The sequence below is a fragment of the Halyomorpha halys genome, unplaced genomic scaffold (assembly GCF_000696795.3).
Source record: "Halyomorpha halys isolate HHAL.00 unplaced genomic scaffold, Hhal_1.1 Scaffold95.1, whole genome shotgun sequence".
NCBI lineage: Eukaryota > Metazoa > Arthropoda > Insecta > Hemiptera > Pentatomidae > Halyomorpha > Halyomorpha halys.
The window spans coordinates 709,418-725,257 of record NW_027108063.1 but is presented as its reverse complement, the minus strand read 5'-3'; the positions used below and the strand labels follow the sequence as shown (position 1 = coordinate 725,257).

General features: G+C 29.2%; 1 protein-coding gene across 1 annotated transcript in view; it reads right to left on the bottom strand.

The window, feature by feature from the left end:
• Positions 1-15,840, bottom strand: part of sog (short gastrulation) — a 141,597-nt gene that overhangs the window by 2,595 nt on the left and 123,162 nt on the right. Inside the window, exons 5-16 of the mRNA XM_067046428.1 lie at positions 11,730-11,792; positions 11,355-11,503; positions 9,611-9,765; positions 9,051-9,261; positions 7,320-7,461; positions 5,944-6,099; positions 5,015-5,301; positions 4,072-4,305; positions 3,275-3,482; positions 3,018-3,154; positions 1,819-1,941; positions 224-388 (exon numbers count right to left, since the gene is read on the bottom strand). Coding sequence (XP_066902529.1) covers positions 224-388; positions 1,819-1,941; positions 3,018-3,154; positions 3,275-3,482; positions 4,072-4,305; positions 5,015-5,301; positions 5,944-6,099; positions 7,320-7,461; positions 9,051-9,261; positions 9,611-9,765; positions 11,355-11,503; positions 11,730-11,792 — 2,030 coding nt within the window. The remainder of the gene's footprint in view (positions 1-223; positions 389-1,818; positions 1,942-3,017; positions 3,155-3,274; positions 3,483-4,071; positions 4,306-5,014; positions 5,302-5,943; positions 6,100-7,319; positions 7,462-9,050; positions 9,262-9,610; positions 9,766-11,354; positions 11,504-11,729; positions 11,793-15,840) is intronic.

The following is a 15,840-nucleotide window of genomic DNA, read 5'->3' as shown; positions in this document are numbered from 1 at the left end:
ATCACTTGTACACAAAAATAACTGAATTAATAATAAAAAAAAATCATTTAATCAAAAAATTAAATTGTTTATTAAATTAAACTTTTTATAAAAAATTTTTCCTTAACTTTTTGATATACTAAGTTCATCAATATTGGTTATATCCATGCAATTTTATATTTATATTTTAAGTTTGCATTAATGTATGTCTACTAATTAGAGTGATTGTCATAAAAATACATACCAAACATTTACAGATGACACATTTTATTTCTCCCCCTGAATAAAGCCTTGGATGCCATTCTTGGCCATTTTTAAATGGTCCTCCCAAAGGATATTCGCACTCCCCACTTCCAACCGTATCTGCTTTGCTCTCATCATCTTCGAATGATTTGTTCCCAAACTCTTCCTAAAAATATTACACATATGTTATTTAAATAACAAACAGTAATTAATATTCAGAATTTTACTGAATTTAAATAGTGACATTTTATGAAAAAGTAATAAATTATTTTTTTAAGTCAATGATTCATTCAATGCACACACCAGTTTTCTATATCTATTTTAATTATAATTAAATAAACAAGAATATTATATTGTTTGAATCAAAGATGCAAATAGAAAAAAGAAGTATAGTATGTATAATATTATACAAGTATATATAATATGTACTAATGTCTGAAGTCAATACATGGCATGGATATTGATAAAGCGTAAATATAATTTAATGTTCATGTTAGTTTAAGGGCTTCTCCTTATATTTTAGTGTTCAGTAGAAACCTGTATTTGTCTGTCAAATTATGACCCCTTTATATTTAAAATAGTGATAAAAACTGTGATACTCAAAGTAATCTAATAGAAAAGATAAGTAGGAAAGGTCATGTAAATGGTTATAGCATTATATAACAATTCTGATATTAACTATTAATACACAATTTTTGAATACTTATTAAGAAATCAGGACTTATCTAGAAATTTTTAATTTAAAAATAAATGAATGATTTAACTATGGAAAAGAAATTGAACAATATAGTACAATGTTGAAAGCCTAATATTGTGGGGCCATTTGTGGTCAAGGGGGTTATAGCATCGGTCTTACCAACCTTGAAACTGCAGTGGCACCGGTTTGAATCCAGTCTGAAGAGTCGACTTTTATGTCTGTGGCGGTCCCACAAAATGAAAACTTAACTCCCACCATGATTAGAACAGAGTGGTACTCTGTAGATAAACTCTCTTCGTATGTTAGAAATGACCAAGAGAGGGGCCATAAAAAAAAATTCAAATATTGTAAATCTGACATGTTTGGTTATCCGGTAAAATTGTGGCATTGAAGGGAAGGATGTTTTGACCTATCATATTTGGCAAGCAAAGGACAGAGGTTTGTTTTCCTGTCACATGTTCGCTAATTACTGTTGAACAACCCAATTATGATTAGAATGTTTTCTTAATAAAAAAGTATCAAGTTTGTGATGTAAAAGGGACTGTGAATGAAGAATTTGGATTGGAAGATCTGAATGGTCTGAAGGTGGGATTTTTTGCAGGAGCCACACACTTGACTGGTGTAAGTCCATATCGGTCTAAATAGTATGTTATATATTTTAAGTTTGTTTGTAAGTGATAATTCATTTTTATGATGTAGTAGTCATTGAAGTAAAGAAAGTCGGTGATTCAGTTTTTTATTTTCAAAGTTGTCACATGTGATTTCCACGTCAGTCTGATGTAAGTCTCAAGTATTTTGTCTCTGTTTGTTTTGGTAATGTGATATTGTGATATGTGGGTAGTCTAAACATCTATAATAAATAAGTAATTAAATAAATAAATATAAGGAATATATATTACCTCAGATTGACCAGAAGGGCAAACTTTACAGCATGATTTCTTATCAATCTTGACAGCTACTCTTTCATCACATGGTAGTGGAGGGCATACTGTGCGAGGGCAAGATACTTTGAGCGAAGATGCCTGAAAAAGAAATGAATAATGAAATAAAAGATTAAAATAGTTTTATGAAAAAATAACCTTAATCGTTTACTGTTTTGTGCTAAATCCAAAGGTCTTTTTAGCTGAAATATATTCATGGACATGCTTAAAATGAAGTTTTACTCATTTCATTTATTTGAATAATTTTTTAATCATTCTACTTAGTTCATCTACAGATTTTTTTTTCATTTTCCTGAAGATTCTTTCATTTTCTATTTATTCAATTATGGCTGGGCCGTTTTACTATACAAAATTATTTCAATTAAAATATTTTAACAAGTGATTAAGGTTCCAATTTTTGCTAACTTATCACATTTAATAAAATAAAAATGACTAAATCATATATTTAATTTTATTAATTTTTTTTTCCTATAGGGGCTGTGTCACAATTTTTTTGCCAAATCTTTAAAGTGAATACAGTATTTCTACTTTAATATAGAATTTCTGTTTTTAATGTTAATAAAAGCATCTTAAAACAAACCCAGCCATCAAATTATCAAGTAATGAAGACTGGTTTCACCAAAGGCTAAAAATATTGACTAATTAAAACATTTAACATTTTCAGATAGTTGTGTGCAGATGTTATAGTATCCCTTTTTTCAACATAAATCTGCATTCTTCAGAACCTCAAGCAAACAAAGTTTTATAAAATAGTTTTCATTATCTTGTTTGTTTAATTTTATCCTCTATTCAATTTTTAATCCGGTATCCAGTTCAAGGGGGTTGATGGTAGCAGTGTGGTAACCCAAAGGTTGCGAGTTCAAGTCACTAGCCCCACCCGGGATTTTTTCAAGCATATAATTATACAATACTCACTCACAACCTCCCCCCGGCATTTGTGAGGCTCGTTAGCCAATTGGTGGCACACACAAAAGTTGGTGTAGGAGTGACGAACCTACCATATGAAAACCATGTCATGAAGTGCGCGATGTATTTCCTAAATACATTGCACGGGGTCTTGGACCTCCACGGTCTGTCGTCCAGTAATAATAATCAAGTTCAGGAAATTATGACAATTAAAAATATAAATGAATTCCAAATGAAGCTATTTTACTTACATCACAAGAACAAATGGTACATGTGTCAAATCCAATAGGAGGTAGGTATGGATGCCACGTAGATCCTGCTGGAAAGAACTGACCCGCCATTTGGCAACCCCTTAAAGTACCTTCTTGTTCTACAACTCCTGTTTTATCTAAAAATTATAATATATTTGTTTTATTATTTTTATTTTGAACTCTTTACTACTGAATATAATTTTTTGTTCTCTCTTAGTAAAGTAAATAATCACTACAATTCTGAAGAGGTCACTTACTTATACACTGTGTTTGGCATGAGAGAGAGCCTAGACTACAAGAGCAAACAGTACAAGTATCTGAAGGATCACGCCATTGTTCTCCGTCATTATGAAACATTCCTCCATGATAACAAGATGCTGTAGTGATCACAAATCCAGACCCATCTGATCTATATGAGGGATCAGAACTAGCAGTTTCTGGCAAACAGGATTTCGGAATGTCTTTCTAAAATGGGGATAAACAAGATATTATATGATTGCTATAACTCAGGAACAGAACATAAAAAGAATAACCACATAGATGCAAATAAAAAAAAAATTAATGATTGTATTACAAGAATAAATCAACTAAATTTGCTGAATTTATTAAGTTTACTGATACTATTGAATAAAATTATACTGTATGAAAGATAAAAATTGATTAAGAAAAAAGTCCTTACTGGTTTTATTTTTTTTAGGACTCCTTTTTTGTTTCTAAAATTTTCATCATGTTACAGTGAAGTTTGAAAAAAAAAAATCGTTGTGAAGGATACTTAAATAATGAAGAATAAGATGGTTTGTTTAGTAGTTAGAGAAGTGCACAAAATAGCATAAAACTATTTTGAGTACTTTTCTCATAACCGATCAAACCATCTCATCCTACAATTCTATATAGTCAACTAATAAACTGATATTTAACTAGCTATAATAATTCGTGTAAGGTTTTGTGAGAAATTTTTTTTGTTTTTAAAAAATAATCCTAGATCATACATCATGACTTACAACTCATAATTTGACCAAAAGATAAATAAACAATATTAGAAGTGGTATCTTACATGTTCCCATAGTGCAGACATTAATACATTATCGGTTACATTATCCCTAAGTTCAATTGTAACAACTCCAGAATCGAGAATCTGAATCTCAGATGGTGGAAGACCAAGGAGTGAACCCTCAAACCGGAAGCCATGTCCACAGTCAATCTGACGAAGCGTAACTGGTGCTCCTGGTGCAGCAATTGGTACATGATTTAGCCAAACACAATACTCCCTGTTTTCTGTTATCTCAGCCTGAAAATGAAAGATATCTTCTATTAAAACCAGTTATTCAAGAAAGAAAAGTAATAAAAGAAAAACTTATTTTTCAGTGTAACAAAAATCAGTTGAAAATGAGTCGAAAGAAAATAATTAAAACCACAGTATTATTAATAAAAATATCATGATTTTAATTTAGAACCTATCTTAAATTGGCTTGTGACCCATAGTTTTGAGTATCATTTAAATATCAATAACTATATTTTAAACTTGAAAATATAACTTCAAGTGGAGGTGGAATATGATGACTATACAAAACTGAAAAATTGAAATCTTAAATTGGTAATCAGAGGTAAAGGTTATGCTGAGAAATTAATTTTATTTTTTCCTTATTTCTAACTAATTATGCTGTTATCATTAATTATATTTACTTTTAGGTTAAATAATGAAAAATAATTTTTTCTCCCCAAATTTATTGTTTTGGAGGTTCGACTTATTTATGAGGTTAACTTTTATTAGAGCAAATTGGGTAAATGAAAAACTACTACTATGCCTAGGAATCATTAGATAGTTACTCTATATTATATTGTTATTTACATAATTATCCTATCTTGGATATCCTTGACATCAAACTTGTACCAACACTATCATCAAATTGGCTGGCACATGGGAGTACAGGATTGGGAAAGTAAAGACCATTCCATTAATTAATTCTATACATTAATTATTCATTTTTAAAGATTACCTCATAATACAAACTGCATTGTGAATCAACTGCTATCCAGATGACAGCTGCTAAACTCCCAAGAACTCCTAAGGATGGTTTCATAAGTAATGGATTCAATGAAGATCGCGGAGGAGCGGCAGATCTTCCTTGCATTTTTCCACTCATTTCTGCAACATTTACTTGAAGCTGTCCTGCGTAGAGACCTTCCACTAGCCTGGGAGATGTTTTCTCCAATTTGTTTCCATCAGCAGGTATTTCTTCTAATTTCCTTTCACCTGATTCTGTCAATAATTCTGTTAATATATCTAAAAATATATAGTGGTTAATAAGGTGTTATAAAAATGAAGCGAGAATAAAGTATTACAAAACATGCGTATAGAACAAATAAAAATAGTTTTTATTAATACATTTATTGCAGGTACAAAATAAAAAAAAATATTATTTTACTATGAAAAGGTTATACAAATGTTAATTTGTGAAGAAGAGCTGAAGCTTAATTTTTTACATTTCCATTGTTAAAATCTAAAGTAAGCAAATTAGTTATTACTTGTAAGCCTACATTGGTGATACCTATGGGGCAGTTTGGCATTTTAAACTATATTATCCATTTGTATAAACTTTTAACATTAATACCAAAACCATCCTTTCACCTCCATTGACTTAAAATTGAAAGTTATTCAGTTCGAAATTATAATTTATTAAAATAAATATAAAATACACTAATTATTACTCAAACTACATTATAATATACTTAAATGAACATTAGCAGTAGTCCATTGTGGGTAACAGTCAAAGCAAAGCTCTAATATATGAACTAAAAGTTATTTCAAATTAAACCTAGTTGATTGTGTTTTAATACAAACATTATTATAAGGCTATTTTTTAATATAAGCTAATGGTAATTCACTATGTTAGAAAACAGCTGAATAATTCTCATCAATACTTACCAAGTGTTATTAAGGATTTTGATGGAACTCCAATAAGTGTTGATTGATAAATAAAATCGCCTTTATGATCTAGGAAAGCAGTCATCAGACCACACGATCTTTCACCAGTCAAGACTGTCTGGAATAGTTCACATGAAACTCTTGGCCTCACGATACCTGAAATTCAGTTAAATATTATTAAGTTTACAAAGTTCCATGTTATTATTTTATTATTATTAAAATTATTTATAAATATTATTTTTTTTTAATACTTTCATTCATATATGCAAATTTTATTCGTTTTTATGAAGTATAACTATATTGATTAATTGGAGTGCAGGTACATTAGAAAAAATAATAATAAGGAAGTATTTACGCTATGTAATTAAACATCAGAATTTTCTTGAGTTTCCTTGCTAATTTTAAAACCAAAGAGTTGAAATTGTTGAAAAAAGTGAGATGTAAAAATTCATTTTTTATGGTATACATGTTTCTCTGTGACAAATTGTGAATATATCGATTGTACCCTTTGTAACGGTCAGGAGTTGCCAGCTAGGAGTTGCCACCAAGGCTTAGTTGTGTGTGTCTGTTCTCACAACAATAAGAACTTTTTATATTATTTAACCCAAACTAATAAAACAGTAAGAACAGTAAAAACATTTTATTTGTGTCCACTATCCCCCCCCCCCTGCATTCAACAGAAATTTATAAAAATTCAAGTGCCAAAAATATGGAAAAAAGTTTATAATTGTCATGATATTGGTTGTTGTATTTTTACTGCCTATAGGAAGGAGAATTATGTTTTTACAATTATTATAATCTGATCTTCAGTAAATGATAGATTAAGAAATAACATACTATCTGGTATTCTGGTTATCTGGAATCTCTTATTATGAGATTTTCTGAATCAATTTAAGTTATGGATTCTAGTTTATTTTTTAATAACTCTAATGATGACAAGCTATTCAGGTCTAAAGTGTTTGTTTTTTCAGGACTATTTAATTTGTTTTTGTATTAGAATAGCCTATGTTATAAGACCATTCAGCCAAAGCAGTTAGGTGGTTTGAGTAAAATCTACACTTTTATGATAAAAAAATAATTTACAATTCATTGTTTTCACATTGACTGGTTTTGAACTAAATAATTATTAATAGCTCTATTGATAAACTCTAGTATATGTTATTCTGTCACTGTCTGTGAAAGTCTGAAAATCCTGGACCATATTTTCTTCCTTGAAAGCATGTTATTTTTTGTTTACATTCTTTTATTTTCAAAGCTTCTGTTACCTATCCAAAATGGTTATAAAATGTTAAAGTGCTTAAATTGTTTTTAAATACTGGCAGATCTTATTTAGTTAATCACATCATATGAAAGAAACTCATTCCATAAAATTTTACCTGTAATAGAAATTTGAGAACTCTTTGCTGTAACTGTCAAATGCAATTTTGATCTAACTAGTAGACGCAGATCATGGATGGATACAGGTGTGCTTGTTGTTATTTTATTAAGCTCAGGTGATGCTTTTTCTACTTTGATGGTCTGAAACAAATGAGAAAGATACATTATAATAAGGGACATGACGGCCGTGCTGGTTGGGGCGCAGGTCCCAGTGTGTTCGGTTCGGAACGTTGTGGGTTTGATTCCCACATGGGGCAGTTAAACATTCATTTTTTAGCGGTCCCGAAGAATGAATATTGACACTCCCACCTTGGTTAGTACGCGGCAGCAACCTAGGTAGCCGTCAGAGGTTGGCAAAAAGGACCACTAGGCCCACTTTCCAGACTTGTTCCCCCTACCATATACTAGTACCAGTACATTATAATAACACAGAATATTAAATTTTTAGATAATAATTTATTTAATAGGATTTTACACTAATATCTGTTCCATAATGTTATTTGCTGTTAATCTGTAACTTAAGTTAGTAGTGCTTTTTCAAACCACATCTCTGTGGACCTTAATCTATAATATTTGACAAGTAGATTGTTCAAAGAATGTATGGCAGGCTAATAAGAGTTTATGTAAACTTATAAATCACTCTTTACTACCTGCTAACCACAAAGAGGTTTCTAAGAAAATGTTTATAAGGGAAAACTTATAAATTTTATTATAAATATTATTATATAAAACTTATAAATCATACCTGGCGATGATATAGCTGACACTCAAATAAAAAAAGAGCAAGAGAACTGTTAATGAATCCAAACAGATATTATGGTATATCTAATTATCTATCAAAAGAAATAAACTTAAGTCAATAGCAAAGAGAGATTTCAAGCTCTCTTGTAAAATCTAAACGAAGCTGGAGTATGGAAATCTAAGCTTCAAATACATCGGTCCATAGATATAGTTCAAAATAACCATAATTGACAAGAACTAAGTTGAGAACATTAACTAGTTCCTCAGTAACAACTGAGATCATTTCTCAAGAACAAACCACTACAAGGAAGTGAAATAACGTTATCTGTTCTGTGTTCAGAAGATATACTTTTCACATGTTGTAGTGGCATTTTTTTTACCCTCCTAACTTAAAAATAATAATTACTGTGTTTCATAATTTTGGTTATTCCAATGATTCTTTTGCCCAAATATGTTTTGGATTAGGGAGAGTTTTTGATAACAAAATAAGCAAGAGGATGTGTTACCCTAATGGAAGCTCCAAGAAAAACAGAACCCAAAGGAAAACAGCCAAGCTATCCCCTGGTTTGAAGCAGTGTTGCCATTAACAGTTTTATTCATGATTATAGTTACAAAGCATTTAAATTATAGATAAACATCATTAATTGCAAATTAAATAAAAATACTAATTGTCTTCTACAAAATATAGCAAAAATCTTTGATAGTTGTACGGGTCATCAACCTTTTCTAAGTGAAACATGAAGGATGAGATTAATTTTTGGTCTTGCTGAAAAATAAAACTTAACCAGCATGCACAGCTCTTACCGAACATGCTCAGTTACCATGAAGAAGGTTGTAATCTTAGCAGATATTATAGGCAAAAAACAAACATATTCTTTAAGACTGCAAGCATTATTTGTTGAAAAATGAATGGTTTTTCGTACTAAATTAGTTATTCAAATTTAAAAAACAAAATCCAAGAAACTAAGAAGTTGTTAATTTATTTATACCTCATGAATTATGTCCTTGCCGTCAGGTGAATGCAACCTAACTGAAACTGGAGCATTGTTGGTATCATCACCCGTAAAAAGACCTGTGAATATGAGTAAAAGATGGACTGATGGTGTGGCTGTTGAAACTGAAACAATAGCAGTTCCTGCAGAACCAGGTTTTTCTCCGATGAGTAGAGCACTCTGTTCTTCTGTTGCCAGTTCACTATATCTATAAAATCAATATTATTATTAATTCAGTAGGCACATATATACTGAAATTATACACACATATACATATTGAAACACATCTTAATAAGTATTAAGATATGTATGAATAGGTATATTAGGGTTAAGTAAATGTAAAGAAAATATGCTTCAATCAGAAAATATTTACATAACAAATTAATATTAAAAGATAAAATTAATGGTACCAATAAAGATGAATTTTGATATGAAAACAAAATGTTAGCTTAATAGAAGAATTCTATTCTATAGGGTTTGATAAAATAAAACAAAAGAAGAAGAGTGACAAAACATACAATTGTCAAAATAAATATTTATTAAAAAATTTTTTTTACCTCAAAACATGTCCAGTTATAACCATAGTGGGCCACACAAGTGATATTGAAAGTGCTTCCTCCCTCAAGAGCCTCCTATAATCTCTTGGTAATCTTCTCCAAACTCCGCATAGTTTGTTGGTTGCATTTTCATATAGGGTACCAAATCCAACTTCCTATAATAGAAAAGTGGTTAAATGTATGATAAAGGAATAGGCTACCATATTCAATAAGAAATTTCAATGAAATTCACAACATTCAGGATTTAACTATTTACCTATTTTTCCCTGAGAATTTCAATGTTAACTAAAATCAGAATTTGACTAAATATCTATTATTAAGATTACTTTTTTTTTTTTTTTTTTTTTTTTTTTTTTTATGTCACTGTGATTAAACTTGGAAAAAATTATTATTGTAAACTTTTAATATAATCAGGATACCAAATACATTGGGAAATGAATATTTTAAGATAATATATCTTTCTTTTTTTATAATTAAATATCTACAAATTTTTATGCGCCCTAACTGTTCTATAAATCAGGATATTCAATACTTATAATTATCATTAAAATCATATTTGTAATTATTAATTAGCTAAGCCTATTTTTAACACACTTGCCAATATATGATTGATTTAATTTGATAGTAATACAATTTTTAATGGTTAATTATAAAAGTTATTATTTGTCAACCACTAAATTTAAAATTTCTTTTATTTTTGAAAATAACAAATTACAATATTTCTAAAAAAAAATTAATAATAAGAATTTATATTAAAAAAAAAGGAATTTGAAAATTATCAAATTTTTTGTTAAGAATCTTGCCTGGTGAAGTACTGAAATAATTAAGGAGGTTAAAATTAACAAATTATCAATTTTAGTGCAGTCATAATAACTTATTTTTTCTGTTATTAGGTTGTGTAATAGTGCATGAAAATGCAATCATGAGCATTTGAAAGGTTGAAAGGAAATGTTTAATAATTCACATGAACATATTATTAAACACTGCCTCTCCATTTAAAAGTCATATATAATTAAATGTTCTGGTCGCCACTCTGTCGCCATTATAAAAGGCTGGAGGATTGATAATGAGTTGGTGAAGGATAAAGATGAATGCCCCATTACAGAGAGTTGTGGATGTCGGACGGTAATTGCTCTGCAGTCAATTGATATGTTCCCTATAATGATGACATATACTGCTCTCGCAGACATATAAGTCGGTGTTATTGTCTTAATCCAGCTGTATATCTCTGTCCCTTTCCTTTCTACCTCTTCTCTGTTTTAGACTTAAGTATCATTCCATGAATAATTCATCATTAAAAAGCTATTAGCATAGATAACTGTATTTTTATGAAGTCAGTCATCATAATTCATATTGATTGATGTCTTATGCGATTACTTTATGGTATGACATACTGAATTAAATTATTCATATAGAGTTAATTAATACCACCTGAAATCATTTTGTATTAAGGATTGTAGAGTTGAAGGTTCATCAGTAAATTAATTTTCATTTAAGTAAAAACTAACTAACAAAAGTGATTCCATTTTATTGGCCATAGCTCTTTATGTTATATTTATATTTTTTTATTTCAAACTGTAAAGTATTTTTTAGCAGTAGTTTTGTTGGCTACATCTAAATGATTTCATTTGATGAATGTAAATATTATTTGAGCGAAATTCTGTTGGGAGTTTGTTTATAATAAATAAAATATTTCTAATTTTTTTTAGGAATATGATTATTTGATCATTTTAATAAATATTACCTGTTCTTCTATGATATTGCCCTGCCTGTCGAGAAACTGAACTAGTTGAGGCCTGGAGGTCACATACAATGAATAGTGCAAGCTTTTCTTAGTAAAGCTAAACCTGGCTGTTGCTGACTGTTTATCCCCAGCCAACACACTAGCATAATCTATAAAAAATAAATAAATAAATAAATAAAACGAACATTTTGATTTCTTGCAACATTATAGGTTGAACATAATTAATTATATATTTTTTTAATTAACAAGGGACTGATAGGGTATATTTGACAATATTTGATCCAAGAAAATAAAACAAGTATATCATTATATTATTTAATGTATTTTTGTTGGCATATTGAATTTGTATTTAATAAAATAAAAATAAAAACTTACACTTATAGTTTTTGTCATCTTCCTCTGGCATTGGTTGAACTGCATCTTGTACCAAGTCCACATCTGTAACAATTTTTGGAAATTATATATTTAAAAAATGTAAAATTATTTTTTACTAATTTATCAGTGTCACAAACATAAATTACACTTATTACACCATAGTATGTATAATCATAAGGCTTTAGAAGGAATATTTTTTATTGTAACTAGCTTTTGAGAAGTAATATTTTCTCCTGGTAATAGGTCAGTTAAATGAATCATAAATATGAAAAAAAGAGAGATGGTTTTAAAGACGAACTTCTAAATATCTTCCTGTTGCGCATGGAGTCTGAAATTTGAATTTTTACTCAGATAATTGTCTTAATTATTTAACTTGATACAATATAAATGTTATAGCTCTAGTCAAATAGTATTTAAAGCAATTAGAAGTAGAATAGTATACATTTGTAAGGTTGTGCCACTTCCACGATAATTGTCAAAAATAAACAAAATACCAGAGATATCAAAAAGTATCCAGAGGTATATTGCATTTTAAAAAGTTTTAGTATTTTCCCCTCCCACCTCTTTGAGGATGCTAAACACGGATTGTAGGTTTACTACCTACACTAAAATAAATATTTTATATAATATTTATGTATAATATTAGTAAATAAATATTTTACTAATAAAATAATTGCAACAAATAAATATGAAAAAAATTAAACTTTTTTCAGTTTTTCTTTTTGAATTTCTTGAGAATTGATTTTTTCTCCCACATTAGCAACATTTCCTCGATTTAACAATATAAAAAAAAAAAAGAAATGTTTTTTTGGCTCGCTCTGTTGTATAAACTACCCATTGGTTACTTTATTCATGCATTTATTAATTAGTAAAAATATTCTTTCCATTTATTATTATTATTTTTTACAGAGTAAAGTTGGGGATAAAGTGTTGTGTTGTGAGTTAAATATAAAATGTGGCCATGAATCAGTGGTAACTACTAACATCTCTTTCTGTTGCAACCAATAATTAAGCCAATAGTTATACAATAGACTAAGAAAATTTAGAATTATGTTGCATGATGCAAATAAAAAAAGGTAGAGGCATGAATGTGTTGAAATATGTTCTTAGTTATACTCTTTATGATAAAATGTGTATATAAATTATGATTTAATGTAAAAAAACCAAGGTTTATTAGTTTTTTTTTTATTTGTTACAAAAATAGTTCAGACTAATGGTTATTGTCATTGGTTCATGTACCTTAAAAAACAATAAAATATTGTTACTAAAATGTGATTCCAGCTTAAAAATATCTGTTTAAATTCACGAATTGATATTTGTTTTTATTCCATTCAGTGAATCTAATCATTTCATCTTATGATAAAAACATAACGTAACTTTGCTAAATATAAACATTACTGAAAATTTTCGCCTCCCAGTTATCATAAATTTTTGCTTTTATCAACTCAAGATAAAATTTGTTGGATTAGATCAGTGTATATTTTAGCAATCTACTAAACCAATGACCCAGTTCTTCTTCGTGATACACAAAGATAAATATGACTTAGGTAATAATATTTGGTTTATTAATAATAAATTACGTGTTAGTGTGAAACATTTGGCTATAATCACTTTTAATTAGATCTTAGAGCGATGGTGGATTTAACGATGAATTTCTACCAAGATACTGAGATGTTGTTATCTTAAATCAGATACAACGAAAGTCATTATAATATATCATATCGCTACTAATTCCCAGTGTGAGTAAATTACAACATAAATAATCAGCAAGTTTATTTTCAATATTGTAAAGACATCGAAGCTATACTGTCTCACGATTTTACGATCTCTTTTTGAGACCAATTCAGTTCCGATTAAATAACCATCAATTTAAAGTGGTTCCAATTAATTTACGACATGATTGTTTCTGTTAATTGATCATGGTAGCTATTTAACTCTATATAGTTACTAATACCCTTAAGCTAAAATTTGACAAGACAAGGTAGATATATTAGTAAATATGAAAATATTAAAGAAAAATCCATTTGAATAATATTTTCAACTCTTTCAGGAATGTATGTTTAGAAATAATAATATTAAATAAAATAGTAAGTACATATCTGTTATAAAATATTTAGAATTATTTAGGTTAGTTAAAAGTTAAATGTAACCGATTATCTACTGTTTCAAAAATCTAAGATATATGCTGTAATTTTTAATATGTATGTATATATATAGTATTTGCCAAATATGATCCTGCAATCCAAAGTCGAAAAAGTGAGAAAAAAATCTGTGATTTGTTCAAAGTCAAGTTGAACATTTCATTCTAGACCGAAAATATAATAAATAAATATAATATTCCAAAATATATTCATTTCTTTATTTTAATAAACAGTTGTGGTGTAAGGAAATATAGCAACAATAAAATATAACCATCTCTGGAGTAATTTCCTACTACACACCATGGCCCAACGCATTTTGTTTGAGTTTGTTATAGATGCTTTTGAGTTTTGTTGGTCAAAACTAGGTTTTTAAGAAATACGAAAACCTGATTTCGATTTTTTTTTATTAATATATTATCACGTTTTCTTAAATTAGATAGTTATATATAACTATTAATTAGATTAGATAAATTACATTTTTAATATTTCTTTTTTGTGATTTTGTGAAGTCCGATTGACAAGTATTTACTCTGCCAACAATGCGATGAGTACATGGCACAAGGATTTGAACAGATGCCCTCGATGGGCACAAACCCAAACTGATAAGGCCAAAATGTTGCTGACTCTAATTCTGCTTATGTTTTATTACTTTACCGCTTTTAAAAGACATATCATAAGGAAATATTTAAGTAAAAAAGTCATAAACGTTTTTCCTTCTTTTGAGTGTATTTGCAGCAATAATAAACGAGGATTTTAATCTATAGTAATGACATAATAGTAACATTTAATATTATTTACAGGTATTTGGTTCATCGGTATTGCTATGGGAGAAGTCTTATCAAGCCTCTTTTCATACTTTTATGGGTATAGTCCTGTTGTATATTTCTTTGAGCTGGGTTGTTCGGATATTCGTGAAACCTTTTTTATGTTTTCTTAGTGTCTGTAACTAGCATTAAGTAGGTATTTTTATATTTTTGAAACGTACATCTTAGTTTTAGCAAGTTCGCTCATAGCGCCAGCCTAAATCATTCAATTTTATTTGCCTTTTGAGAATGTACTACAAAGCCTTAATTTATTGAAATTCTGACATTTTATTTACAGCAATGATTAATTTACTTTCGATTTCACCCATATTCTTGATAATAGAATACTCTTTTATCCCTGTTCGGCCATTGGGAAAAACCTTGCTTTCGGCAGATCAAAGATTTGGACCTCCGAAATTGGTCCTGCCACTCCTAGACAAGCAGGGCAACTACGCTGAGAGACAGGAAATCTACCCGGATGCTTCTAGTAAAAATAAAACAAAAAGTTCCAAGGCCTGGATCTCTTTGTGAGTCGTGATTGTCTGAGAGCAAGCTCATTTACATTTGGATTTGTAAACTGGCAATTTACCTAATATAAATTACATTTACATCTCATCCATTATTATTAGCTAGGATCTAGACTGACCCAAACGCCATGGGGTCAACAACCACCCATCGTAAGTTTAACCATTTGCGTCGGCCGATCTGATAAAAGTAGCGTGTGTTCGACTTTAAGATACAAGATAATGGTTCTTAAACACCAACCATGTTTGGTATGGACAAATGGTACACAAGGTAATACTTTTAAAATTTATTGAAAATGAAATTCAGTTTAAAGAAATGTCGATAACTTTACTAAGCATAAACATAAAATAAAATGAGTCGAACCGTGATATGCTATTTTTAATTAACAAGCAAAAAATACAGAGTTCTAGGCCGGTTACTTGATATGCTTGCTAAATGGTCTCCTCGGAGTGTATTCCAAGGTAGTCTGGTTTCAAAGGAAAAAGTTCAGGAGCTAAAGAATACCTATCAAAATATGGATACAAATGTGACCTAAAAGGTGGACTCATAATATTACTGGATACAATAAGTCCTTCGTATTTTCTGAAGTTAATAGAAGGACGGTTAAAAACCACCAATTCCTTCGCATACACCTTCACCGGG